We start from the raw sequence: 24,320 nt of genomic DNA on the forward strand, positions 1-24,320 counted from the left end.
CAAATATTATCTAAATGCTTTGATTTAGGAAATACAAAATCAACATTTATTATAAAAGATTTATATCCTTAACACTAAATGAGGGTAGCCGAACCACCTCCTTCATTTGAGCATATCTGGAGTGGCGAAGCACCCTACGCCCATTGAGGTTGATTCGACAAAAATAAAATAAATAAAAATTGAAGGGTGGCCGAACTACCCCCAATGGCCATAGGAGTGGTTTGGCTACCAATTTGACCGGCTTGATTCATGTTGATGTGACATATTAATAGATTATGTCAACTTTTGTTTTTGTTTTTTGTTTTTGTTTTTCTTTACCTTTAGGGAGTAATTAATCCCTTTGTAAAACTAAAGGATGTATTTGTCAAAACTCTAAACCATAGAGACTAAAAATGCAATTATCCCTAGAAAATGAGGGGACAACAACACATCATTTTTGTTTTTTTTTTTTGTCTAATTGAAGAGGAAAGAGGTTAAAAGCAATGATCTTTCTCATTCTTGATCCTAATGGAAGAAAGAATTAGGGATCCTATAGGAATGCTATCAAACACTAGCGGCTCATTTTGCTAAAGCATGTGCACAATAATTGGCACATCTAGAAACTTTCAAAGCATTCTAGCTTTGAAAGGAAGAGAGCTCAAGTCTCAAATCAGAAACAATAGGAGCAAGCTGCCAAAAAAATTTTTTACATGTCGACATAAGGGAAGGAAATGGGGGATAAAAATTCAAACTAGTGACCATCGCTTTAAGAGACATGGTTTCTAGCAGATTGAACTATCCATTGAAGAATAATTAAGCCTGAATTATGGTTAAATAGATTACCAATTGAAAGATAGAATCTGTATTCCCACTCATTTACCTCACTCCCGTGCTTGGCAAAGACCCACCTCTTTTAGTTTGATTTTCTGTTTTTTGTTGTTCTTTTCTTCGTTTTGTTTCCGATGTATTTAAAAAAAGAAAGAAAGAAAAAAAAAAAGAAGATATTGAGACTTAATTAGTTATTTTGCATCTCATTAGGCGAGGAGAACAATTTTTAAATAAAAAGATCTTATTATTATTTAAATATAATCAGAAGTTTCACTTAAATTTGTCACCATATGCCTTAAAATTTAATGAGCTAGTTAATGGTTATGAGGGCCAAGCCTAATTTTAAGTCTAAATTTTTAATGGCCCCCTACACCTGGTCCCTTTAGTTTCGCCCCTATGTCGAAGTCGTGTCTAGAACACACAATATTATATTTCCAGAGGAGTATCTGATCCCGTTGGACATGTGTTCTTTAACTATTAAAAAAAATTGTGCATCTCATATGCTAATGATACATGTCACTTTTAAAGTATAGTTTGTAAGAAATTTTTGTTTTAAAAGCTTTATTTTATTGTATTTAAATATAACCTAAGTCAACAACGTATATACCATTAGTTTGTAAAATTTAATCTTGACCATAAAACGACCGAGTAAAATGGAGATTTAATTCCATCCGAATAATAACAACAAATGAGTAATGTAACATTATTGATCATAAACTGAAAAGTTTATGTCTTAGTTTTATTTTAAGATTTCTCTAGCGGTTCATAATATGTTCACTTATAAAAGAAAAATGGCAAAATCCATATCGTATTCAAATTATTATTTAATTGACAATATTTTTTTTCAAATTTTTAATTGTGATAATGTCCTCCAAAACTACCAAATATTGACAATGCCTCAAACTGACAAAAATACCCTTAATGGGTGTGAAAATTTTTTAAAAGAAAAATTTGCTTTTTATTTTTATTTTAAATTTATTAGAGTATTTTTGTCTTATTAAAAAAAGTTAAGTCATTTTTATCTTTTTGTTGGCTTTGGGTCGGATAACATGTCTATGTTTTGGTAATTTAAAGAAAATGTTATTGCAATTGAAAGGTTAAAATGATATTGTTAATCGGATAAGAATCGGAGGGACGTGTTGAAAATATCTGGTTTCACCACAATCATCGAAAGAGAAGACAAATAACCTTGGATTCTTCAAAGATCCTTTTGGACTATAATCGAGAGGGTTAAAAAAAAAAGTGTAAGTACACATACTATGGATCAATGAAAATGACAGTGATTTTCTTAAAAAACTTTATTACTCTCAAGGTTCTCCAGGGTGTTATTGTCAAGGATCTTCTGTATCTCGGACGTCCCCAGTTGTACTTTGTCTCGCAACCTTTTCTTAATACTATCTTCTTTTATTTTAAACGTTTATTTTATCCAAAACTGTTTTTTTTTTTTTTTTAGAAAGTAATTTTATGTCCTGAAATTCCTGTTAGAGAATATTAGGAGATTTAATTTGATAGTAATTGATTGTAATCTCTTATAATAAGATTTTATTTATAACCAAATCTAATTGATTGATTTTATTGTAATTAGATTTGATGGTAATCAAATTACTTTGATTTGATTACCAAACTTATCTACCACAATTCTCCTATAAATAGGAGTGTTATGTATTATAAAAGAAATCAAGTAATAAGAGCATAATGTAGTTCTTTGGGCTTTATCTGTAAATGTAAGACATAGACCGATGTTAAAAAAAAAAAAAAAAAAGTCATAAACCGAACCACAAAAAATATTTTGTGTCTATTTTATTTATTTTATTATTTCACATTTAATATTCATAGTTTTATGAATTTCTTCAATTCCATCAACACATTTTTTAAAGAAAAATATTCATCCTAATAATGTCTAGTGAATTCTAATGTTAAATGAGTACACCTATAAAATATTATTTTTATCAATTGGCTTACATGATTATAGCTTTTGCATTAAAAAACTTTATTTGTGTGGACGAAAGCATCAATGAAAACGACAGGATTTTCTTGCTAAAAACATGTCTGGGGCATCATCTTATGAAGTTGACATTCACATGAAACACACCAAATACGTACCATCTAGAGAACATTAATTAGGTTGAGAGTATTAAATACGGGCCCCGCGCACCTAGGATTCAGATTCATCGCACTAGATACCCTACATCGTTTGTGGACCGTTCATATAAAATGAAAGGTCCAGATAAAGATAAAGATAACAATGCAAAACGTGGTTTCTTTTTGTTTTGTTTTGTTTTTTTTTTTTTTTTTTTTGGGCCCAAACCACCCAAGGCGGCTGCTGGCTACTGTACAAGTAGGGGTGGGCAAATTAATCACCTACTGATTACTAACCGCCTATTAACTACGATTAAACCGAAATTAATCGTCAATCAACTTATGTGACTCGAAAATCGGTATGAATTTTTTATACCAATATAGGTTTGATTTGGTTAATTGATATAAAAATTTTGTTGTCGGTTAACCGATCTGAACCAAAATCTGCATAATTGAACCGAACAGCCAAATTTGACACGGATTAAAACTTTGACGGATGAACTTTGTGGAGTGATATTTTGTTAAAAGTATTTGGTAAGTTTTTTTGTATCTTATATTCTTATTGTTTCCATCTTATGTTCAATAAGTTATTTATCAAAAAAAATAAATAAATAAAAATTGGGCCCCCAAAATAACTAATTTTTTGCCCAATTAAAAAAGCCTACGATTAACCAATTACCGAAATTAACCTAAAATTTCGAAATAATTTGTTATTGAAATGATATCAGTGAATTAATCAATTTAACCGACAATCTCGATTAACCGACCGAAAATTGCTTTACCAAATCGAACCGATACCCACCCCTATTAACAAGTATTGAAAAAGCCATTTTCATTTTATTATTATTATTATTATTATTATTTTTGTATTGTGGTCTTTATCTGAACCGTTCATTTAAATTGAACAGCTCACAAAAATGTATTTCATCCCGTGCAATATCCCAAGTATTGAACCAGATCCAAATCACTGTGCCAAGGACAAAAGGCTTATTTAATATAAAATTGACAACACCTTTAGATTAAAGCAACTGCTTTTTTCATAAGTTAATCTCATTTTAGTGTGTATTTGACGAGATCTAATTGCTCAATCATCATGTGGCCCAAAAACAAGAAGACGAAGATACCAGTCAATTTGTAATAACGTATTTAAGGCCAAATCAAAAGAATTATAAGGGTAGATTTTCTAGTGTTTAGAAGGGTTGCAAGCCTAGAGAATCTTAAATCGAATGTGTCGACATCATAAGAATTAAAAAAATTTAAAAGAATCAAATATTTTAATTAAAAATAATGATTATGATTTTAAAAAGTTATTTGAGAAAATCTAGAGAATCTTAAATCGAATGTGTCGACAACATAAGAACTATTGAATTGGAAAAGAAATGGTCTAAATTCAGTGAATTCTATAATATAAAATTTTCCCCCCAGAGCCAAGGATCTAAATCTCATAAAGGTTGACAACTTGACATGCAATAACCAAGAGGTTGCCCTGTGAAAAAGAGTTTAACTTCAATGCAGTTTGCATAAAAGTGCTTTTTTGTGGCAACCAATAAAAGGACACATCACATAAAGCAAAGAAAATGCACAAAAAAAAACCTACAGCCTAATGCACTTGATTTTCAATTCAAAGAAAAAGAAAATTTGAAATCAAAGAGAGAAGGAAGAAGACCATGGGTCTGCGGCCGGCCTGGGTCTGGCCAGCCACCGAGACCCACGGCTGGGTCTCGCTGGCCATGGGTCTGGTGAAATGCTGGCTGCCACCGTGCAAATGTAACTTTTCTCTCTTTTTTCTTTGGGTTTTTCTGATGGACTTGGTTTTTATTTTTATTTTATTATTTTATGGGTCTCACGGTGTGGGTCTTGCTCCAGTGAGACCCACGACATGGCTTCGGCGCCGTGAATGACATCATGGCTCCGGCGCTGTGATCTCCGGTTTTAAGATGATAAAATCTCAAAAAGGCTTAACCTTCCCCTCTAGGTTTTAGTTTTGAATCCAAAATTGAGTTTTGAGGCATTAGAAACAAGTTTTGTGGCATTAGAATCAATTTTTAAGGCATTAGAAACGATTTTTGAGACATTATAATCGATTTTTGAGGCTGAGTTTGGCAGAAAAGTAACCGAGCGCCTAACCCAGCAGCTGGGTCTGCTGTGAACCAGCCGTGGGTCATACTAGACCCACAGCTGGGTCTGCCGTCGTCGGTGGTGGGTTCGTTGTTGTCGGGGCAGGTGGTTTAGTTGTTTGTTTGTTATTATCTGGTATTTTAATCTTATTTTGTTAAAATAAAATGGGTAATATGTCACCACATGAATAGATGCTGCAAAACACCTATTTTGTGCACTAGGCTCTCTGTGAAAAATCCTTAACCCTCCCATTTTTCCTTTTAAGGGTAATTTAATCTATTTGTTTTATACATCATTAATAAAATTTTCAACTAAATTAGTTTAATTAGGATTCAGCTTGGACCAGTGGGTTTAAAACACATGTCCTTTATATCATGTTATAAGACATTGAAAGAGGTAATTTTGCACTTGAATAATGCAAATATGAGTAAGGTAAACAACCTAATCATATAATCTTCAAATACATATGAGTATAGTTATTTCGCAAATTGAAAAAAAAAAAAAAAAAAAAAAAACGAATTTAAACTAAATTGTAAAAAAAATGTATGTTTTTATAAAATTTAGATTTGAAAATGTAGAAAAATGTGTTTTCAAGAGTAAGGGGGTAATTTTTAAGAAACACATAATTTTAAATGTTAAATTGTAATTTTATCATATACTTAACTGGGCTTTTAAAAATCGCATTTTAAAATAACACGTTTTAAACTTACAAAGCGGCCTGATTTCCACCAGCTAGGCCGACAAAGTTAGATTAGAAAAGACTACAATAGTAATAAATAAAAGAAAGCATAAAATAACATTAAAATAGTTGATCGTGGCCACTTGATAGGATCCTTCTAGTAGTAGTTCTTAGATAAACACAAATGGTGCAAGTATGGTGTTTTAAAATAAGAGTAGTCTGTGAGAGCATAAAATTTCGAGGAGATTAAGATGCCATAACCAATAACAAACAAGTACAAGGAGTCATTAGAACCGAATCAGAACGCAATCCAGATTAATCTATAATTAATTAATTTAAGGTTTTATCCTAGTTGGCCTCTAAAAGCTTGGCAGGTTCAAAGACACTTCAGACAAGCTTTCATAATCATTTTTTCTGCATTTGTTTTATTCATCCCATGTCAGGCTGGTCGCTCAGAGTCAGTGGATGATTCGCATCTCAAACACACAAAACCAGCTATACAAACAATATATATAATAATTCATATATATATATATATATATATACACAGAGAGAGAGAGAGAGAGAGTAATCCAATGCATGTATCCAAAGAAATGGTATGATACTCAAAAGCTAAAAAGAGAGAAAAGGAAAGAAACCTTAAAAACCAACCAAATCTTTGGCGGCATCTCCAAGTATTTTTTCTTGTTTAAGAAACCCAACTGGAAGGTTGTAGACTACTTCTTCTGTTGTCTTCTTTAGGAGATGAAAAGCAGGAAGCAACAGAGTTCACATTTAAAAAGCATCCTTTCCTCGGTTCCTACAAAGAATAAACAAGCTTGAGGGGTTTTTTGTCCTCGAATGAATCTCGATGGAGTGCATGCTAAGAAATTCTTATTTAAAACATCTCAGGCTCTCTACAACAAAGCTTTAAAAATACTATTCTTCCTGTGCATGCAAGTACAAAAATGCCCACCACCCAATGCAATCCAACCCTTTGAGCTGGTTGACAATCAAATGCATCGACTCTGAATGTAATAATGTCGATCAATATCCTTTCCTCTCTCTCTCTCTCTCTCTCTCTATATATATATATATATATTGATTGGGGATAGCTTGAGTAATCAACATACTTATGCTAGATGGCTTCCTAATGACATGTGCACCATTGCAAGCATGATTTCTTTATAATATCCACAAAGGGTAATGACTCTCTCCCTCCTGCCAATCAAGAAGGCCAATGCCAGCAACTTAATTATCATCACATTTGTTCTCTTGCTCCGTTCATAAAAGAGTAATGCTATTGGTTTTTTCTTTTTCTTTTTCTTTTTCTCACACACCTTTAGTTTTCCAAGGGATGTGACCTAACACAATAAGAATTATGTTATGAGAGACAAGGGTATAAAAGAAACCAAAATGGGTGAGAAAGTAAAACCACCATAGTTTTAAAAGGTTTAAAATAAGTGATTTGTTTGGAACTCGAAATTCTCTCCATTCATTACTCCTCCTTCCCTTCCAAATTTAAACCTTTAATTTATCTCCTACCAAACTTGGTGCCACGTTCTGGTCGGGGGAAACCATTCACCGAAAGTCTGTCTTCATCTGGAGATCATTATCCACTAGCCCAAAATTTGTTTTTAACTTTTAATTTTTTGTTTTGCCTTTGTTTTCTGCTCAACTTGCTATAACTCCTAGTTTATAACAATCAACTGGCCTATGTGCTGTCAATTGCTTTTCCCATAGGATTTTCAAAAGTTGCCACTACCTAGCTCTCTATTTTCCTTCTTTGAACTTAACGAGGACTGGCCGATCCTTATCTCACCTTTCTATGCATTTGTTTCTTTTAGTATTAGCATCAAAGCTAAGCATGGATACTCCACTAAATAAAGCAATAATAAAAGTTTGTACAATATCTGCACTTCTATAATCACAACTTGCTTCCTTCTGATCAATCACCTCCTTGGCCTCAGCTTATTCCACACGCTGCTGAATGGTGATGCTCAAGTGAGCGGGTTGATTGGAAAGGCCTTCAATATATATATTGAGTAGATCTGGCCCAACAAGCTTTGAGCTCACCCATTTCTATTGCCATTTACTGCACCACGAGCTGAATCAAAATTGGCTGCAATCCCCTGCTTAGATTGCAACTGAGTGGTGATTTAGTGAACACCGGCATGCATAAACAGTGTGCACGCCGGTGTTCATATATTATTATTATTTTTTTTACTATTTAAATATTATTTTAATAATATTTTATAATATATGAGCACTGGCGTGCACACTGTTCATGAACGCCGGTGTTCACTAAATCACTACTCGATTGCAACCTATCCGGACGCATACGTAAAAAGCTCATAATGGGGCATTTTACAATTGTCTGCCTAATTACACAGTGCAGATGATTGCAAGGACACATTTTTTTAGCCGTGCCATGTGACGGGACACATTTTTGTTACCGTTTATTGCAGTGGCAACTTTGCAAGCCTAAGATTCATGTTTATTCACCTTAGAAAGAAAAACAAACTTTCCAAATGACACCCATTCTAATGCCGTTTAAGCAACATTGTCTAAATAAATCCAATTTTCTCTTCTCAAGAAATGCTACATATACTCCCACTCTCAAATGCACTCTTGAAGTACCATTAAAAATTATCATTAAATTTTAGATTGAATTACTATTAAATTTTGAATCCAACTATGATTTTTAATGCCATGTGAGAGAGTGTGAAGTTGGAAATGTAGAAGTGAGAATGCGTGTAACATTTACCTTCTAAGATTACTCAACAAACGACACCAAACTTTTGCTCAGGCTTAAACTGACATGGGTGGCAGGTGTGGGCTTCTCCCAACTTTCGGCCCATATCAACAGGATCGCCAGCATAGCTAGGTAGATTGTGTTAGATATATTCAGACAATGATTCTTATTATTTTGAAACCTGCAGATATCTCGCATCATGTAAATAAAAAAAAGAAAGGCAACGTGCACCTCGCCTTAACCTACCCATTGGTATTGTGATTGTGATATCTCCAGAGTATTCGATTGTATTATAATGCCGCCTGTCATGAGTAGGTACATCAAATTCAACATTTTCCCACATCCTAAGCTTATCCTATTCTCCTCAGTCTAACATATCTCACATCAAGATAGGGTGGAGGCTACCGAAGAATAGAAAAGTTTGAGGTGTGATGTGATTGGTGATGGATAATGCCAAAGTCAAGGTTCAAAACGTTTGCTGGGCAGTCATTACTCATTAGTGTGGCATAATGTATACAATTATTGACAAAATAGCAACATGCAACTTCTAGATAATGATTCTTCTCATTATTCTTTTTATAATAATTTATACCTAGAAGGGTTATATTATATTTGCAATAGTATTATTTTTGAGTTGATCTGTCTAACCATTTGTATAATCCCTGTAATAACCTTCCTTCCCTTCAATGAGTCATCAAGGATGATAAATGAGTTGGCATAAGATGAAGGTATATTGTACAACAGTATTATACAGATAAAACCTTTTGCCAATAACCATGAATATAGTGTGATGCAATTTTCTTGCTAATCATCTAATATAGTTAAAAGTATACTTTAATGATAAGCAAATTATAGAGATTCACAATACTTTTGTATGCATAATATCATCTGAAAAAAATCCATCCCACGAGCAATTTACTTGAAAAAAAAGGGTACCATGAACCTAAAATAGCCAAGGTGAATTGCTCTTTTTCTCTATAGTATTAACCTAGAAAGAGTTTAAAATTTTACCAGGGGAGCTTTCAGCCTGATTGATCACTGCAAGCTTTCCCCGACGAAATTGATGATGTCGTTGTGGCCTGCATTTTTTTTTCATTGTTCAGAGACTTGATCTATTAATTAAACCCGCAAAAATAAAACTGATAAATATCAAATTTTCATACAACAGCATCTTAAATAAAGGACACTCGTTTCTGACAAGAGTAAACTGATTTTTTAAAAAAAAAACTTTATCAATTGTCAAACCTTGATTTTTTTTTAACTTTATCAATTGTTAAAAGGTTTTTCTAGCGGAGATCACAGCCAATAACAAAAATCACTAAATGCTGGACACTTTAAAGTTTAAAGTGATCCACATTTTGAAAGTTGCACTCATAGTCTTGGGTGTCCAATTAAAATTATTCTGCAGGTTCACCCAACAACAAAGTCTCAGTGACAAACCTTGACAGTGAATTGTGTTTATATCTGGCCCTGTCAGTTCAAATCCACCATCACTTAGCAATGACATCCCTGATGAAGTTATGTTAAAAGGGAAAGCCAGAGGTGGTGATATTGGAGATTTTGCCACCTTGATAAACCTCTGACCTGCAAGAGAAAATAAAATTAAGAATTTCAAGCATGAAAAAAGAGAGGTAAAATCCATAGTGTTCACATGCTATCATACTCTATAAAAGTTAATTTAGATAGCCTAGTAGTCAACAAATTGACTTCTCTTGGAGGACATTTCGCAATTTGCAGTCTTGAAATTCTATTTGATTTCTAATTCCAGCTATGAGCAGAATCATACAAATTTAAAAGATATAAACATTGATCTTTTCTAGTATTTTCTGACAAATCATTAAACTTATTACAAAAGGAGAAGAGAAAAGGAGGCAACACACCTTATATGCACAAAATAAGTACAAACTTAAAGCCAAATCTCTAAGGCTCCATTTGTTTCGACGTAGAAATTTTTCCCAAATTTGTTTTTCCCATATTTTCCAGTGTTTTTGGTGCAGATGAAAAACATTTGTCAATGAGAGGTATTTAAAGTGTAAAATGACTTACGGTTCTCAAGAGGTGTAAGTTATTTTACGCCTCTCATATTAATACTACTGTACTTGTACTTTTTCATAAAAAAATATTCCCTAGAGCTTGTTATTTGTTAGAGACATCCATACTTGAAATCATTCATCCCTTCATATATGCATACGTACATATGTATGTATATTGTAACAACCGGCAATAAAATAGAAAATTTTGGAGCTTAAAGAAAATGAATAAAATACACGTCATGAGCAACGGTAGGTCAGATACTACAAATGCCATAGGCGTTAGATCATAATGGTGAGAAAACAGGATGGAAACATGGAAGAAATTCATAACTAGAAGGTTTTATTCGAACGAATTAGGTGTGGTTTGAACGAAAAAGCGTCTTCCACATGTCAGTAAGGACACATGAAAAAAAAAAAAAAACACTCCTGCTCGAAAGAAACCATCACGTTTTCCATGTATCAGTTGAGGGACTCGCTAGGAAAAACAAATAAACACACTCTCGTTTAATAGAAATGGAATCTGGTTCAAAGTTCAAAAGACATAGCGCCTTCACTTGTCAAAGGGAAACGCGCGAGAAAAGCAAACAAACACATTCGTTTGAAAGAAATGGAGTCTCGTTCGAACGACAACGCATCTCCATGTGGGGCATTAGGCGAGGCAGGACGCTAACTTGACGTGCATTTAATACAATTTCGCTTGAACGAACCCTACTCTCGTTTGAACAAGATGTACGGTAATCGAAGAAATTTGTCTATTTAAGACAGCGCAACTGAAAATTTTTGCTTCTCTTCATTCAGAAAACCGAGAGGCTTGCAAGGGAGTGTTTTCTCTTGAGTTTTAGAGTGATCCGAAGTGAGAAAGTGAGGGGTTTGTGCAAGGAGGGTGAGGGGAAGGAGAAATCGTGAAGAAAAGCTCCAAGTGTGAGTTTTCACATATTTATCTCCATGCACTCTAATTGGTGTTGTGATTTAGTTAATTGTTGTTACTTTCATTGTCATTTTGTGAGGTTGTAAGAAGTTGTCAATGTTCAGGTTGCGATTTCAAAAGGTGTAAAATGGAAGCAATGGAGTTTTGATTAGTGTTTGAAGTTATGTTGGAAGTTTAGAGGAAAAGGGTTGAATTTAAAGTTTTGAACAAAAGAAGAATTTTTAATTTTGAAAGTCGGTATTTTAAGCCATGCATTCAGTTTATTAGGGTTATATGGGGAGAAAAAAGAGATTGGTGATGAGAAAAGTTTCAGTTGAGGTTCATGTAGAACAAATTCGGACAAATGATCTCGTTCGAATGAGATTTGGCCAGTATGTGAAGGATTTTATTTGAACGATAGTTCGAACGAAATACTCCAAAACAGACTGAGTTAGGGTTTCCTAAGGAAAAAAGGGACCGTTAGGGGTTGGGGAACTTTTTAGGGTTCTAAGAAAGGATAGAAATCTAATGTAAAGTAATAACGTAATGCATACGAAAGTGAGGATGAATCAGAAACGCATTAGCAAGGGATTAAGCAAAAGTAGTAAGTAAACTATCTTACCAACGGTATCAAAGCACGATTTATATGAAATGATTTGATTTGATTAAATGCATTATTGTAATTTTTTTTTACCAATATATGAAAGTAGATAATAAAGCATGCATGGATTTAATAGTGGAATGAGCCCTACTTGTTATGTAGTTTCATGATGGTAAAAGTATGTTGAAATTGTTTGGCAAAGGTTTTAAGGAAAAGAATTTAAAGGGAATAATGGAAATAAAGAACGACATGGGAATGCAAATAAGTATGTGTATATGGTTATGATAAAATGTTTAGCACGTTTTGATTTAAATATAATATTCAATAGTGATACGGTTATCTATTAACTTCAATATTCGCTATGTATTGTATTATGTTTTATAGTCGTATGCACAGTCTGATGCTTTAAGCTAAAGCAAAGACTCCAGGTTTTACTGGAAAATGAAAGTATTGGTGTTTACCTTAAAGGAATTTCCTCAAGTTACTTTTGTATTTTGAAAGTCAAAAAATATGTTTAAAGGAAAAGTCTTCACCAAACTTTTGCAAAATGACATTTGATGTTTAAAGGTTTTCGGTAGAATGAGAGAGAGGATTTAATGAAACAAAGGCTCACATCACACACATTTGATTGGATATGTTTACTTACTAAGTTGTGGACTCTCAGTTCTACTTGTAATATGTTTATTTTACAGCTATAGCCGCATAAGAGGCAGATGGGTACGTAAAGTATGACCCATAGTACGGTGGGGTCTACTTTTGGGTTCCAAGAAGGGAAGCTAGCTTTTGTGGTCAATGGTTAGGCGGGCTTACACGCCCCTTTTGGTAATGTACAGTTTTTGTAAAATTCCTAACACTTGAGGACATGAACAGTATTGTATATATGTTATGTTATGAAAGTTATGCACGTCTGTTGCTCTGGTCATGTTTATAATTAGGTGAGTTTGTGGTTTCACAAGAGAAAATTTTATGGCATGTTTCCGTTGCAATAATGTAAGACAATAGTAGTAGCGCCAAGTGGATAATCGCGATAACTATCGCCTTTGTCTCGTCAAGGGCATTATATATATATTTCTTCAAAAAACATGTTACATCGAAACAAAAGTAACCCATGTTTTGTTTGCAACTAAAGTTGAAGAGAACCAAATCCACTCTTATATTAAACATGCTATCTTCAGCAGATAAGGAAGCAATACATTCCAATCAAACAAACTGAATGGCAGGTCAGGCTCATTGGACTGTCTGTTTTTTTACATTTTATTCTAATAGCATGCACATTAAAGGTAGATTCCAACTTAATGGCGGGTCAAGCTCATAGGATTTTTCAAAAATAGCACGTGTAGTACCAACCTGATTTAGATTCAAGCACAAGTCGAATTGTCACAGCATGAGCCCAGTGAACTCCCAAAGCAGCAACAAGATGAGAATCATATCTCGTGCGATCCTCTTTGGTATCATCCCACCTTTGCACTGCACAAAAAAATCTATATTTGTAATACACTGGAGGAACTTTTGAAATTTGATTATGCCATCCAACCTTGAAAAGAATACTGGCATGCGTCATCACGGCTTTGAGATCTCACTTGATTTGTCACCACAATAGGAATTCGTGAAAATTCAGCAAGTGACCTAGATATTAAACAAAAAGAAGCTTCATTCAAGCAGAAAAGACAATCACCTATAGCAAAGAAGTTCCGTAACATAGGAATTAAGACAATTTGATTCTTACTTAATGAAAGAAACATGCCAACCCAATGCATGTTGCCTGGGCGCCCCCTGCTCATATTCCCTGAACAATGTAGAGTGACCACTGATTATATACTAATCACAGCCAACCCGATAATGCATGATGCATGACCATTGTATATTTTGCAAATATATCTATAGAAACAATGGAAGAGATTTGAAAAAATAGGACGGAGGGCAAAAGGAAGAATGAAGCCAACCCAAGTGGAAGAGTGGAGCACATGCATGAACACCTTCATTTCTGTGCAACGGGGCATATGCTGGGAATTTTGACAATGGCATTCACAAACCCCAAGGAAATTAAAATTGGATACCCCTGATACGTTGCAGGGGAACACATTACAACTAGCATATGACCTTTTCAGAACAAAATCATGGATATATTAGTGATGTGAGAAAAGAAGTTCTTCTGTCAAAAATTAACATGGAGACAGTTCTTTCAATTATCTAAAGACATAAACATGTTTGCACATTTCATCATGAAATGGCCTCAATGTATAGCCTTTTTTGGTTTGTGGGTGTATCAGTTTAAAACGCCAGAACCTTCAAAGAAGAAAAATAGGACACAATTTCATTAGAACATGAGAATATGACTGTCTCTCACTTATAGCTTCCACATATGCAATCAACTGAGAAAATTTTGCTAATCTATTTTTATATTAAAGGAATACACAAGCTACCGCTTGCTAAAGTGTTAGCATGAACAATACTAGTTCCATAACTAGCCTTCTTTGAGAACACAAGTTACTCATAAATCTACGGAATGGGGGGGGATGGGGGAGTGGTGTTTGGTCAGGCATAACATTGCTTAGAGCACTCACAATGGCTTAGCCATTTCTTACTTTTATCTAAAATAGATACGCAAAATACTAAAAAACCTTCTACATTGGATTATGCATCTCAAATGCAAAATACATTTTTTTTGCATTTGTGAACAATTCACCACCACATGTAGCGGGCACCGTTCACACATCCATCTCATTAATATACTATTTCTCTCTCCAAATCTCTCTTTTCCCAAAATTTTCTCCTACTATTTCTCTTCCACATCTCTCTTTTTCCAAAATTTTCTCCTACTATTTCTCTCTCCACATCTCTTTTTTCCCAAAAGTTGAAAAATAGGATCTTTAAGAAAAATACAATCCTTATTAAAAAAAAAATAAAAACTAAATTTAAATGATATAGATAAAAAAAAAAATTAAAAATTTAAAAATTTAAAAAAAAAATAAAAAGATAATTGGATGTATGGTGTCTTTTAAAACTCATTAGCTAAACTAGAGAAAGTGGGTTTTGATTAGCCATTTTGCAAAAAAATATACATAAACCAATGTGAATGCTCTTAGAAGTGGACAAGCAAAAATTGCAGGATACAGGCAAAATAATTCTTATCCTAAAACAGAGAAAGAAATGCTGATTAGAATAGTAATGCTGAAGAGCAACACATAGTAAAACCAGGTGGTTGATTACTAAAGAATTCTTACCCTGAAACAAGAGCAGCCATGCTATCAATGACTAGCAACTTCACTTGATGTTGGAGGAGTGAAACCTTGATTTGTTGCAGACTGGTAACAATATGAATAACATATGATCCATCAATCAATTTCAGCGGTCTTTTAATTAGTTAATAAGAAAATGCAAGTTGCTAGGATAAATGACTATACGGTAACCAGGGAATGTAGGACAACAAACGTATATAGAAAGTAAAAAATGCAATATTTGATAAACAGTAACACACCTTCCATTTTGTATCATCTAATTGCTAGATAGTACATTCAGACCATTTAAGTTAGATATTGGGGAAAAAAAGGATTGCAATAATGCGCAAAACTGAAGAAGAGTAAGAACTTAACCCTCAACTGGTAGGATACCAGATCTCAGAGACCCCCAGTGAACCTGAGACATTTCTAGCAAGTCCATCAGTTCCTCAAAAGCAAATATAGACTTATAGCACTGCCCAGATGCAGTTTTGTTCCACAAAAACTCCACTGATAGCAGTCCCTCAGGAAGTTCAGTTACAACTCTCAACATATGCATGTTTTCTGTAGATTGTAGAGAATTTTAAAGAGGTTTTTTTTTTTTGGCATTGTTTCTGGGGCTTTGGTGCAGTATGTATCAAGTCAGGACTTAATGATGTAAAATATCACAATGTATAGTTGCAGAATGTATTAGGTTAATTGGAAGACATGCAGTAGAGCAGCAATACTACTACTGGCTTCTTGGGCCATTTCAATTAGGCTTCAGTTGTATTTAAGAGAAAAACGATACTCAGGTCACCCAAGCATAATCCTAACTAGTTTGAGACAGTTGCAGAAATACTGCTTAATTTTTCCATTCTTAAACCCAACGTTCATTTCAAAGCACTGGCAGCAACATTCATCTTCTTTCTTTTTTTTCCTCCCCCACCTTATCCACATGAAATCAAATCATATCAACATTCCAAACTGGAGAGATCCTGGTATTCATCATGCATGACTTGCAATCCATATGAATTCTCATCTTATCACCAATCAATCCTCCCTGAAGTTTCAGTCATAATCTGTCTTTTCTAAGGCCTTAGAAAAATAAAGTCTTACCTCTCTGTGAACTCAGAAAGTGATGTTGGATGCAAAACAAGGATTCTACCACCCATCTGAATATAGAGAGAAATATAATCTCCAGTTAACCAAAGTGATGCTAGGAAGTGAAAATTAAGAAGGGGAAAGAATTTAGTGAAAATCAAGCATGCCTCCTGCGCCATCCCTTTCTTGAGAAATATTTCCGGGAAACTTTTCATTCCAATTTCTATCATCCTGAAAGAAGCAAATTTCGTGACTTGAAATTATTGATCTTCTTATTGAAAATTTGTAAGGAAGACACATACACCTCAAAGGAGTGATGTCTTAAAGATGTGGTTAAGTACCTTCTTGAGCTAAATTTTGATTCTACATCAATATATATTACACGACCATCTAAGCCTCCATAACTTGCAGGTAGAGAAGCCAATAAAGAGAGCTTTAAGCAAAACTGCAATTTGATCAAGAAAACTACAGCTGAAAACTCAACCAACCAAGCTAGATAGTTCCCACAAAAGATTATAGAGTTAACTATGTCATGCACAGACTGCAAGCTCAAATTGTATCCCTCAAATGAAACATCCCACTTATCAAATGAGTAAAATAAGAGATGGCTTTTCCCCAAGATGAATTTTTTCACAAAATAGCCAAAAAAAACTCTCAATTGCCTAAGCAAAACTGATCATTTATTTTCATCGTAAGCAGGTGCTAAAAGAAGGAAAGGAAATTGAATGCTAGTAAAGGCTCTGCAATTTATTATATTCATCATTATTATTATTGTTATTATTATTGAATGATCAGTTGCCGAAGCTTGTTCCCAACATGATGTGTGCATGGAAATGTGTAACATGGGACCCAAAATAATTGCTTTGATATGTTTTACCTTAAGCTTGAAGGGATGAACCACTAGCATCCATAGCTCAACTAAAATCAAGCTAGCCTTAAATCACAACTACTGAGGGGGCAATGCAGGTTCTCTTCCATCAATTAACTGTAGGACAGGATCCTCAGTGAAATTAAAGGTCATTATATACTACATCATCACCAGGATCCAAATTATTTTCAGACTTTTTCCTTTCCTCACAGCAATTCAAGAGGAACCAATAATCTTTACTGTCTTTGAAAGATGTTTTTAACAAAGGATATAAAATTTAAAATGATCATTGTCATGTAGATATGTTAAAAAGGATGTTCTTTTATGCTAATTAAGTAGACATGTCATAGTGGAAGAAGATATTGGATACTCTTATAAGTCAAAGATGCCTCTATGTATTAAGATCTGAGCATCCCATGAACGTGTGGCTTTCTCCCAATAGTCATCTGATAGAGATTTCCCTTGCTACGATATATGATGTAAAACTCAAATTCCAACTACAAAGTATGTATGGATTCAAAAAGATGCATACATCATGATAAGATCCCCAGGTACACCCACACCCAAATTGAGAGTAAATACGGTACTTATGAAAGAGTATTACTTGTGTTTTGCCAATTCCTGCTGGACCAACCAACTCTGTCAAAACACCAAATGGTATTCCACCGCATAAGGCTTCGTCTAATCCTTTCAGACGCGTGGGAAGATGGCCGGCCAAGTGCTCATTTTGAACCCGCTGCTCCATCAGCGATAATGCCTAGAAACAACTAAATCCAGCACCTCTGAGAAACTCAATTTTTCTTTTTTCTTTTTTAAAGACAATAAAAGAAATATAGTGCACAGTTGAGCCAACTGACCTGCCACTATAAATAAATCGAAAATCCAAGGTTTTATGCTTACTGTTTGATATGGTGGACACACGATTTCACTGATGTGCGCTACTGCAGATGTTACTTCTGCCAACCCCACATCCAAAAACTCCATCAACTCAAATTCAGTTAAAGACAACGCTTCCTGAAGCAAACAGCGTAAATGTAATTCATCCACATACCTTATTAGAAACATTGTCATCAAATTCATTGCAAAGTCAAAACTATAGCTGAATTCAGCTTCCAATAATGCCAATTTGTTTTGATTCTTTTGTTTTTCCTACCAATTTGGCTGAAAAAATTAGACCTGTAATAACCTTTACTATAAATTCATCAATCAGGACCATGAACACGTTGAACTTTACACCAGAAATTAAAAATAAAAAAAATAGATGAATTAAAAAAAAATAGTAATATAAATTCTTTCTTTAACAATACAATTCGAAACTGTGTCAGTTAATAAGCTAAGAGGAAATGAGGAGGTTTGAGATTTGGTAGTTTACCTTGGCGGTGATGATGTTACGAGCGGCGAATATGTTGGCGATCCACTTGGGCAGCCCCATCTCGCTGATTACCATGTTCGCCATTTCTCTCACTCTCACTCTCCTTCTTGTGCTTTCCCGCCAAATATGAAAACCTAACCCATTCTTTTTTTTCAATGAAAATTTGAGAAGCGATAAAGAAAATCTGTTCGTGGGAGAGAAAACGTGACGGACCCGCGCTTTGCTCTCTTTAAGCCCAAATTTTACGGGGCTGATGGGCCTGCTATGATATCCTTGCCTTGGCCCACAATATATTTTAAATCAAAATTTCGTTAAGATTATTTTGTTTTTGAAAAGAGAAATGTTTGGTGTCAATAATGTTTTCATATTTTTTTTATATTATCTTACAAACTCAATAGATCAACCATTAAATTTGTGGAGTCTACCATTGACTTGCGTGGAGTCCATATTATTGAAACACATCATTATCCACAGCTCACAAGTCATTCAAAGTCTTAGCACAACTGAAAGTTCTATCCTTATCAGTTTGAATTCAAATAGTACAAATTAGATAACTTGAATTCAAACAGTACATATTAGTTAATTGTAAATTTAACTTTCAAATATTGTAATTTTGTTACTCTTCATCTATATATGAAACACAACCCAACATGAATACTTAGGCTGTTTAAACAAATATTACGTAACATAATATGGAATCATAGCTCTCATTGACATACGTCTGATCTCATGGCTTTTTCTACTTCTGCTTATTCTTCCACCACCTCCGATGGTAACTCTGCAGCCCCTACTACCTTGCATTCTCTCCATTACTACATTCAAGTCAAGCTTTCTCGGGATAATTATCCTATATGGCGCACTCAAATTGTCACATACCTTGAGGGAAATGAGTTATATGAATTTGTCGCTGGGGAATCTATATGTCCTCCCAAATTCATTAACTCCGTCGCCACTGAATCTACTTCATCAATCTTGGTCAAAAATCTAGAGTACTCAACCTGGTATCACCAAGACAAAATAGTTCTCACTGCACTCATTTCTACCCTCACAGAAGATGTTTTATTCCATGTTGTGTAAATCAAAACCTCACGTGCAGTGTGGTTAATCTTGGAAAAAATGTTTGCTTCAGAAGCCAAAGCTCGTATCATGCAAACTCGCCTTCGCTTGACCACAATGAAGAAAGGCAGCTTCTCTGTGGCTGACTACTTCATGCAAGCCCAACGCTTGTCCAATCTATTAGCAGTTGTTGAAGAACTTGTTAAGGATTCAACGCCGGTATGTTACATAATTGGAGGACTCTCGGTTGAATTTGATTCATTGGTTGCTTCTCTCACAACCAGTCTAGAGCCTATTTCTTTGAAAGACCTTTATGCTCATTTGCTAACGCTTGAGCAACGACCTGAAATGAACAATACAATTCCAGATCTGACAAATTCCTCCATCCATGTTGCTCAACACCACATCACCTCACATGGCAAGCCTCAACACCAATTCTCAAATGGTCCCTCAAGTGGACGTGGCTATGGCAGGGGCCGTGGCCGTGGTCCCTCCTCTTCACCTATTGGCTCTTCCAACAGACCCACATGCCAATTATGTCTCCGAATTGGTCACACTGCAACTAAGTGCTACAACAGATTTGACCATGCTTACCAGGTGCCTTCTTCCCCTGCAACCTTTCTCATTGTCAATCAATCCTTATCGGATATGAACTGGTACCTTGACACGGCTTCTACACATCACCTGATGTAACAACCCCGATGGGCAAGTCAATTAACTAGTAATTGATCCCATAATTCGTCTCCCAACCCTATCCCTCACGAGACAAAACTTAGCAATTTCAACCTCTCATAGATGACAGACCTCAGCGGAAGACTTTCTAAACTATAGGAATAAAGAGCATTACATAGACAACCACACATTCATACACCAGAGTAAACAAAATACCTCATAATTTAAAGATAATCATCAAATGTACCGTTCATCAGACCGTCATCAAATAAGGTTACAACCCATAACATAATTGTCTTAACAAAAGATCAACAGATCAAATCCTAAGTTTAAGTAAGGCTAATGAGATAAGAATCTCCATTATATCTGCTTGGGTGGTTCCTCCGTCATCCCACATGGACTTCAACCTAACAGAGTCCATATCTCAAAAATGACTCGAATCAGGTCCTGCACAATCACCCATGTCTACTCCTGCGCAATCACCCATAACATAATTGTCTTAACAAAAGATCAACAGATCAAATCTTAAGTTTAAATAAGGCTAATGAGATAAGAATCTCCATTATATCTGCTCGGGTGGTTCCTCCGTCATCCCACACGGATTTCAACATAACAGAGTCCATATCCTCAAAAATGACTCGAATCAGGTCCTGCAAAATCACCCATGTCTGCTCCGAAAGCATCTTTATCTAAGCTAGCTAAACTGCACAATTATTCGTAATGGAGGGAGAAAACATAAAATAAAGGGGCAAGTCTAAAGACTTAGTGAATGTTAATGCATATATTGCCAATGCCAGTTTTTGTAATGAACTCTAATTTTTATAAAGTATGCAACAGTTCCATCATGACAGTTTTCCATAGGTGTGATATAGATATATGATATATGCATATGATATAGAGTAACAGTCATAGTTTAATAGTATGGTCTACCCGAAATATTACACCTACTCAGCAGGGTTGGCGCTGTCCCGAGTGACCTGTAAGATAATGCCGGTGCCCCAACCATTGTATGCTACTGTACATAACACTAGCGGCACGACTGAGTCAGACCTCGGGTAGCCTATATTGCTAATGATGTCCATCCTGTAGTGACCGCCCATTAAGGCTGAGCCGGTAGTGAAACAACCATTGAATCCAAGGCCCATATAACACACACACATTTGACCATAAAATTAACATGTATAGTAAGCCCATGACCATTATACCACACGTACCGATGTACCATGTCGTACAATGCAATTTATCTTGTTTGTATTTTACATGCATGCTTTTACAAGTCTCACTTTGCTAACATATTCAGCACAACGTTTTTCTCAAAAATGCTAGAGTTCATGTGCAACAAATGTAAATTATGAGAGTTGCGAATATACATGTTTTGGTACACAAAATAGTCGTGCAGCCATGAAAAATAACAACGAGCATTATGTGAGTTAAAACTCACCTGGGTCATATAAATTCTCCCAATATTCTTCCAAACGTTCTGGGTTCTCCAAATTTGTAGAAAACCTTCTATTGATCTTAATTCCACTAAAACAACTCTATAACAAGAAAAACTATTGCTATCGGACAGCTGACCAAAACAATGTTCCCTGGAATGCTTCAGACTGTACGTCTGAGCTAAAGACCATACGTCCAAGCTAGAGACCATACGTCCGCTCCAAAGGATTTCAAGTAGAACCTCATTTTGTCCATTCGTCCTCCTATCCTCCCAAATCGATTTCTAAGGCTACTAAAAGGCTTTCTAAGACTATCTATCTCAAAATAACGTCTCCATGCAATACAAAACACGTTTGACCATAATGAAATTCTAAACTAAAATTTAATCAAGATGAAAGGCATAACCTAGCTTAAAGTTATAAACCAACAACTAAGCTAATCATGTAAAAGAGAAACAACCTAGCAACAAGTATGGCTCATAAAATAGAGCTGGCAATTTTGACACAACCTGCGAACCCAACACGAAAAAACGGGTATTAGGTTTAGCCTTATTGGGTTTGGGTCGTAATCAGGTCTACTCGATTAAGACCCGGTAATTTCGTGTTTGGCGGGTCGACCCGCTAGACCCGGTTTTTTTTTTTTTTTTTTTTTTTTGTTTCTAAAGGATAAGGCAGTAAACCTAAACTACGCCTCTGCCTCTCTGCTCTCTCAAGTCTCGGTCTCTCACTCTCCCTCTGTCTCCCTCTCAAGTCTTGGCTCTCTCTCTCTCTTGCTCCTCGCCGTCGCCGTTAGCAAGGCATCCTCATCATCGCCGTCAACCATGCCTCCTTGCCGTCAGCCACGCCTCTCTATCTCTGGTATGGCGGTATGTCTCTTACTCTCTCTATCTCTGGACTCTGATTTTGGGTATCATATATTCATATTCTGTGAATCTATTTGTGTATTTTGGTATTTCCCTGATTTCATACAATATAATGGGGCCAATTATATCTGTTTTTCAATGTGTGCCAATTGGTACTTGCACAATTCTATTTTGACAAATTTATGTCCAACATATTACATATAGGCATTATTAGTATTTATGAAAATAGTGTTAACATATATAATAAGTCAATTACCAGTCATGGAGGATTTTGACCCTTGAAATTTTTTATTTATGCTAAACCCAGCTAAGTTGTATTTATTTTTCATTGGCTTGATTCTAAATCAGTATTTAAAAATTATACGTGTGAGAAATCTGAAAAATCTGAAGCTTAAGAAGCAGAAGAGAAGTTGCTCTTTTACCATATTACATAGGTATATCACTACAAAAAAAGGATTTTTTATTGACATAGGTTTACTGACGTGTCAAGTTGTCTGACACGTCAGTAAACCCTCATGACGGGGCAATCCTGACGTGTTTCAGTCGTGAAGAATGTGGGTGTCAGAAATTCCTGACTTGTTAGATCCAACACGTCAGAAAATACTGACGTGTTGGATTTAACACGTCAAAAATTATTCCTAACGTGTCAAAAAATGACACGTCAGAAATTCCTAACGTGTCATTTTTCACACGTTAGGAAATTTTTTGACGTGCCATCAGGAATTTTCTGACGTGTCAAAAAATGACACGTCAGGAATTCCTGACGCGCCATTTTTTGACACGTCAAGAATTCCTGACGTGTGATTTTTAATACGTCAGGAATTCCTGACGTGCCATCTTTTGACACGTCAGCAAATTTAAAATTATTAAAAAATAATAATTTTTCTTTTTTAAATTTTTTTCTGGATTTTTTTTTAATTAAAAATATTTTTTTAATTCTGGAACAGTTCGTCTTCTCCCCCAGCTCTCCCTGATCTTTTCCTTCCTCCATTTTCACACACTCTCTCTCTCTTCTTTCCTCCATTTTCACTCTCTTTTCTCTCTTCTTTCCTTCATTTTCAAAAACCCAAACCCAAAAAATCAATAAAAAATCAAAAACCCAAATCAAAAAATAAACCTTTCGATCTTCTTCTCTTCAAATCAAAAATCAAAAATCTCTCAAATCAAATCAAAATAAACCAAATCAGAGCTTCTTCAAATCAAAAACCTCTCTTCTTCGATCCTCTTCTCTTCTCCCTTTTTTTTTTTTTTTTTCTTCTGCTACTTCGATCTCTTCTCCTTCTTTTTTTTTTTTTTTTTTCTTTTCTTTTCTGCTGCTTCTCTGGATCTTCTGATCTTCTCCCATTTTTTTCTTTTTCTTCTTCTTCCTCGATCTTATTTTTCTCCTTTTCTTCTTCCCTCTAGAGGAGCTGGTGGCCGGATGTACAGAGAGAAGAGGCTAGGGAGATTGAGAGAGGAGAGAGAGAGCTGAGTTTGGAAATAAAAGAAAAGGGATTAAAGAAGATGAATATATAATAGAATTATAAAGGGAAAAGAAGAGGGAAAGAAGATAGGGATAAAGAGGGAAAAAGTTGAAAATCCCGCTTGTTTTTTGATATCAGGTTTCTAACGTGCTAACATTAGCACGTCAGGAATCTAACATAAAAAAATAAAATAAAATAAAAAGGTGAATATATATAATATAAATAAACCTAATATAAAAAAATATTTATTTATTTATTTATTTCTGAAACATATAATATATATATATATATATATATAAACAATATGGCACGTCAGTTTCTTTTTATTTTA

The 24,320-nt window shown here is 34.8% G+C and overlaps 1 protein-coding gene across 3 annotated transcripts; it reads right to left on the bottom strand.

The window, feature by feature from the left end:
* Window positions 1–6,242: 6,242 nt before the first annotated feature.
* LOC132164222 (DNA repair protein RAD51 homolog 2) lies at window positions 6,243–18,630 on the bottom strand. Of its 3 annotated transcripts, XR_009438359.1 has the most exons (15): window positions 18,500–18,630; window positions 18,028–18,141; window positions 17,732–17,884; window positions 16,601–16,704; window positions 16,427–16,490; window positions 16,275–16,330; window positions 15,183–15,263; window positions 13,685–13,744; window positions 13,493–13,584; window positions 13,306–13,425; window positions 9,858–10,001; window positions 9,429–9,496; window positions 8,664–8,719; window positions 8,430–8,545; window positions 6,243–6,482 (listed from the first exon to the last, which is right to left on the bottom strand). XR_009438359.1 is itself a non-coding variant. In XM_059574681.1 (13 exons), exons 1-12 carry the CDS (start codon window positions 18,581–18,583, stop codon window positions 9,453–9,455), a joined length of 1,116 nt encoding a protein of 371 aa, XP_059430664.1. In that variant the 5' UTR covers window positions 18,584–18,630; the 3' UTR covers window positions 6,243–6,482; window positions 9,429–9,452. The 3 variants fall into 3 exon arrangements, 2 of the variants coding, with proteins under 2 accessions (XP_059430664.1, XP_059430665.1); XM_059574681.1 differs by lacking the exons at window positions 8,430–8,545; window positions 8,664–8,719; XM_059574682.1 differs by lacking the exons at window positions 8,430–8,545; window positions 8,664–8,719; window positions 18,500–18,630 and having other exon boundaries at window positions 17,732–17,894; window positions 18,028–18,117.
* Window positions 18,631–24,320: the final 5,690 nt, after the last annotated feature.

Source organism: Corylus avellana, chromosome ca10, assembly GCF_901000735.1.
Source record: "Corylus avellana chromosome ca10, CavTom2PMs-1.0".
NCBI classification, from domain to species: domain Eukaryota; kingdom Viridiplantae; phylum Streptophyta; class Magnoliopsida; order Fagales; family Betulaceae; genus Corylus; species Corylus avellana.

Bases quoted from the DNA above. Each gene is read 5' to 3' on its own strand.
- LOC132164222 (XM_059574681.1), bottom strand. From the start codon at position 18,583: ATGGCGAACATGGTAATCAGCGAGATGGGGCTGCCCAAGTGGATCGCC. The intron at 13,745-15,182 runs GTAAGAATTCTT...TACATTGTTCAG, and splicing joins ATGGCTGCTCTTGTTTCAGG to GGAATATGAGCAGGGGGCGC. The intron at 13,585-13,684 runs GTAAGAATCAAA...TTTAATATCTAG, and splicing joins TGGCATGTTTCTTTCATTAA to GTCACTTGCTGAATTTTCAC.